Raw genomic sequence first — 4,934 nt, 5'->3', positions numbered from 1 at the left:
TATATATATATATATATATAAAGAAATTGGAATTATTGTTGCTTGTCAAAACTCCCATTGATAATTACAATTAATTATCATCGAATACGTCAGTCTAATTATCACCGACCTTGACCGCACATCTAACAATAATGAACCTTTTCATGCTGTGCATGTTGGTTGGTTGGATGCTGATATGTACATACGGACAATTCATGTTTATGGATATTTATTGTTATAGAAAATTAATTCATTCATGCATTCCATCTAATTATTTCTTTTGATGGGTTTCAATTCTTATGTTATTTTTGTTCATCATTTACGGAGTAAATATGTTACACCATTTTTTGTTCATCATTTACAGTTTCATGATTTCTTTGCCCGTTTTAAAAACTTGTTTAGGGGAAAATCATTATAATTAAGGAATGTCTAACGTATGCAGCACCATTTCAACAATTCGTTTAGATCCCTAAATATAAATATAATTTAATATGAATCAATGGACCACCGAGTAAAATAAATCAACTTGGACGTTACATGAATTTATATCTCATGAAAGTTAGAACAAATTCGTGGAAATTGGTGCATGGCACATGCAACTTTCCACGTCTCATGATTCTAATTTTTTTTTTAACTTACCCCAAACTTTTCATTTGTTTCTTTTATCACCCTAAAACGTTTTCTTAATGTTTCTTTAACCTTAAAGACTTCGTTTCTTTTTTTCTTTTTAAGATGAAAAAGAGAATTTAAAAAATAAATAAATCTCTAGGTAATTAGCATATTTTAGTTTTAATTAATAATAATAAGTCCATGATTGAGGTGCGAGTGCCATATCCTTGGGATCTTTTATGATGCACGTCTTCTCCATTAGTATATTATTTTTTAATGCAATGCTCAATAATAATAATAATCTGCTTAATATAGTTAATGGTTATCAAAATCAAACGTATTTTCATCTGAATAAAGGCTAATTTGCGGTGAAAATTTATAAAAATCCAATTATTTGATGTAGATAACCAATAATTTCGTTTCGCCCAAACATTCTCAAATTATTATTATTATTTATGAATACTAGATGTGAAAAATAAAATAACAATCTAGTTTTTTTTGGGGTATCTACCATCTAAGCACACGCATATATACAATATCTACGCACATACATGACACATATACACTATGTATCATCATTGTGTATTATTTTAAGTTTTACTAATATTTAGAGCCCCAAGATTATGCGAGAAATATATAAAATTAATGATTCTCTGACCGGATGGCTTAAACAAATTAACACCTAAATTCTACACAAACAGGACAAGTTCGAGAAAATTCTTTGATTTCTTTAATCAAAATCCATACACTAATAACGAATTTGGAGTTTTCCTCAAAATTCTCTGAGTTCAAGAGTGCAAACACCTGGAAAAATTTTATTTTCCCAGGAAACAAACAGGATTGCGGTGATCACAACAAGTAAACAAAAATAATAAAAAATAATATTTAATAGATTTCAAACGAAAGGGCATCTCTCCATTGTCCAATCAGAAAACAGAGGGACTATGCAGCTCTCTCCGACTTTATATATACCCCCAAGTTTAGTTACTCATTTTGTGGGGGAAATCTCCCAAATAACCCACTTCATTCACATCTATTTCAGTGTACACCACCAAAAAAAAAAAAAAAAAATTTTTCAATTTTAACCCACTTTTCGGGTGGAAAAGTCCGAAATACCCTTTTCGTTTTATTTTTTGCGACTTTATTACGACTAACATATAACTGATATACAACTAAAATAAGGCAGATAATTTTTTTGCCACCTTTTTAAGAATCAATTGTAACTATATTTAGACTTAATTATGAAGTCGTAATAACGAAGTTGTTTTTGAATGGATAAATATCGTGATTCATTAAGGGTAATTTCGTCTTTTTACAGGAAAAAAAATGTGTTATATTTTTGGTGGTGTACAGGTGAAATAGATGCGACCGAAGTGGGTTGTTTGGGTAAAAAACCCTTTGTGGAAATCTAGGTGTTCCAACTCTGAATCTGATCCCAGAGAAAGAAGGAAAAAAGTCTTCTTTTTTTTTTTCCCAATTGGGTTGCTTCAGAATCAGATTCGGGTTCCGTAATAGCCGCTGAGGTTCTCTTCTGGGTCCGATCTCCGTCTGTTGAATTTCTCCTTCTTTCTCTTGCCCGATTTGGTTTCGCGTTATAGTTTTCCAGTTTTCATGGCTTTTAGCCCCTTGAAATCCCGGTTTTGTCGCCGAAATTTTTGTTGGTAAACGGCGGATCTTGCCTTTTTGTTTGTTTTTTTTTTCTGTTAACTTTGTTTTTTTTTTTGGGGGGTTTTCTCTTATATGACCACAGAGAAAAGGGAAGAGAAGGTTGAGTGATCGGCGACAATGGCGGCTCGGAACATAGAGAAGATGGCGTCGATTGATGCGCAGCTTCGTCAACTGGTTCCTGCCAAAGTTAGCGAAGACGACAAGCTTGTCGAGTATGATGCTTTGCTCCTGGATCGATTCCTCGACATTCTTCAAGACTTGCACGGCGAGGATCTCAGAGAAACGGTACATTTTTTTTTTCATGTTTCATTCTGGGTTTTCTTCAATTAGATTGATGCCCATTTCCGAAGAACTTGGAAAAACCTCGTTCCGTATGCTTTTCTTTGTCTTTGGTCAGAAAATTCATGTCCTTGATTACTGGTTTCAGTAATCTGCTCTCGTTGGATGGTTTATCGAAGCAAAAGACTTCACGTTCTTAGTTGTCATTTTTCAGATTTTGGTCAGATTTGTTAGTGTTTGGTTCATGTGAAAGATCCATTAAGAATCTCTCGATTGATCTTATTGCTCGAGCATCTACTAGAGGATTGATCATATGATCTGCAACATCTTGTGAAAAGGATCTGTCTTAATCAGTGATTGAGTCTGTGAATGATCCGGATGAATCATTATCATCATGTTTGTTTATGAAAGGTTCAAGATCTGTACGAGCTTTCGGCTGAGTACGAAGGAAAGCATGAACCGGGAAAGCTCGAGGAGCTCGGGAGTGTCCTGACGAGTTTGGACCCAGGGGACTCCATTGTTATCGCCAAGGCTTTCTCTCACATGCTCAACTTGGCCAACTTGGCCGAGGAGGTTCAGATCGCTTACCGTCGTAGGATCAAGAAGCTGGCCAAGCGTGATTTCGCCGACGAGAACTCCGCCACTACCGAATCAGACATCGAGGAAACGTTCAAGAGACTTGTGGTGGATCTGAAGAAGTCTCCTGAAGAGGTGTTCGATGCTCTCAAGAACCAGACAGTGGATCTTGTTTTCACTGCTCACCCTACTCAGTCCATTCGGAGATCTTTGCTCCAGAAGCACGGGAGGTTTGTCTGAATTTGTCAGCATCTGAATCTGATTCAGAAGAACTCGGCCATTACAGTTCTCTTATATGCTTTGTTCTGCCCTTTTCAGGATAAGGGATTGTCTGGCTCAGCTGTATGCCAAGGACATTACTCCTGACGATAAGCAGGAGCTAGACGAGGCTCTGCAGAGAGAGGTAGTACACTCGGCATTTTTATGGACTGCCCTTCTTGATTTGGATTCGTAAGGTTGTAAATTTGTTCGGGAATCAAGAAAAAAGATTGACGTAATTGTTGGTATAGATTCAAGCTGCATTCCGTACGGATGAGATCAGGAGAACTCCTCCGACCCCGCAAGACGAGATGAGAGCCGGGATGAGTTATTTCCACGAGACGATCTGGAAGGGCGTCCCCAAGTTTCTGCGCCGTGTGGACACAGCTTTGAAAAGCATCGGGATCAACGAACGTCTCCCTTACAATGCCCCCTTGATTCAGTTCTCTTCTTGGATGGGCGGTGACCGTGATGGTACGACTGTTTTTCCATCACTGAAATACGATGTGACCGTTTATATTATATCTCGTTTATGCTCGGTTTCTCGGCTTTCTGACTGTATGGATTTGCAGGTAACCCTCGGGTTACACCTGAGGTCACCCGCGATGTGTGCTTGCTGGCCAGAATGATGGCTGCCAACATGTATTTCAACCAAATCGAGGATCTCATGTTTGAGGTTTGATATCATCTCTCGACAATCCAGTTTTTTGTTTTCTCGTAAATTTCTTTAGTCCAATATTGTACGATTCATCCATTCATTCATTCCTCGTCTTCTCGGCAGTTGTCTATGTGGCGTTGCAACGAAGAGCTCCGTGTGCGTGCCGATGAACTTCACAGGAATTCGAGGAAAGATGCAGCAAAACACTACATAGGTAAAAATATGCGTAATCATTTCGGGGAAAAAAAAGATTGCTTACACTATGGTGTTTCTCAAAACGTTTTCATGCTGTAAAACCGAGCAGACGTTACGATTTTCAGTTCAGCAAACCGATTTGTGTGATGATCGAAATCGCATATAAAACCTACATGCCGACTCAAGCTATGTTCAACTTTACATTCAAGGCATATAACCGAGAGCTATTTCCTTGTCGTCATGGCAGAATTCTGGAAGACAATTCCTCCGAGCGAGCCGTACCGTGTGGTTCTTGGTGATGTCAGAGACAAACTGTATCACACGAGGGAACATGCCCGTCAATTACTGACTAACGGAATCTCTGACATCCCCGAGGAAGCGACTTTCACTAATCTTGAACAGGTATTACCGATCTCTTCTGTCTTGTTATGAAGTCCCTCGAAACTGCATTTTGGATTTACCTCGATTTCTCTGTGTTCTATCTGCATAGTTCTTGGAACCACTCGAGCTGTGTTACCGATCACTCTGCTCGTGTGGTGACCGCCCGATAGCTGACGGAAGCCTTCTTGATTTCTTGAGGCAAGTATCCACCTTTGGCCTCGCCCTTGTCAGACTTGACATCAGGCAAGAGTCTGACCGCCACACTGATGTCTTGGATGCTATCACCAAGCATTTGGACATTGGTTCCTATAGAGAATGGTCTGAAGAGCGT

At 38.6% G+C, this 4,934-nt stretch overlaps 1 protein-coding gene across 2 annotated transcripts in view; it reads left to right on the top strand.

Annotated features, from left to right (window-relative positions):
- Nucleotides 1-1,959: 1,959 nt before the first annotated feature.
- Nucleotides 1,960-4,934, top strand: part of LOC104822563 (phosphoenolpyruvate carboxylase 3) — a 5,007-nt gene continuing 2,032 nt past the window's right edge. Inside the window, exons 1-9 of one of the 2 annotated variants that reach the window (XM_010553816.2) lie at nt 1,960-2,111; nt 2,339-2,541; nt 2,947-3,341; nt 3,430-3,514; nt 3,621-3,843; nt 3,942-4,045; nt 4,151-4,241; nt 4,470-4,624; nt 4,713-4,929. In XM_010553816.2, coding sequence (XP_010552118.1) covers nt 2,374-2,541; nt 2,947-3,341; nt 3,430-3,514; nt 3,621-3,843; nt 3,942-4,045; nt 4,151-4,241; nt 4,470-4,624; nt 4,713-4,929 — 1,438 coding nt within the window. In that variant the 5' untranslated portion in view covers nt 1,960-2,111; nt 2,339-2,373. Of the gene's footprint in view, nt 2,124-2,338; nt 2,542-2,946; nt 3,342-3,429; nt 3,515-3,620; nt 3,844-3,941; nt 4,046-4,150; nt 4,242-4,469; nt 4,625-4,712; nt 4,930-4,934 lie in introns of both variants that reach the window. The other variant, XM_010553815.2, reaches the window with a different exon arrangement.

This window comes from Tarenaya hassleriana, unplaced genomic scaffold (assembly GCF_000463585.1).
Source record: "Tarenaya hassleriana unplaced genomic scaffold, ASM46358v1 Cleome37, whole genome shotgun sequence".
In the NCBI taxonomy this organism is placed as follows: Eukaryota; Viridiplantae; Streptophyta; class Magnoliopsida; order Brassicales; family Cleomaceae; genus Tarenaya; species Tarenaya hassleriana.
This window is presented reverse-complemented; position numbering and strand designations above follow the sequence as displayed.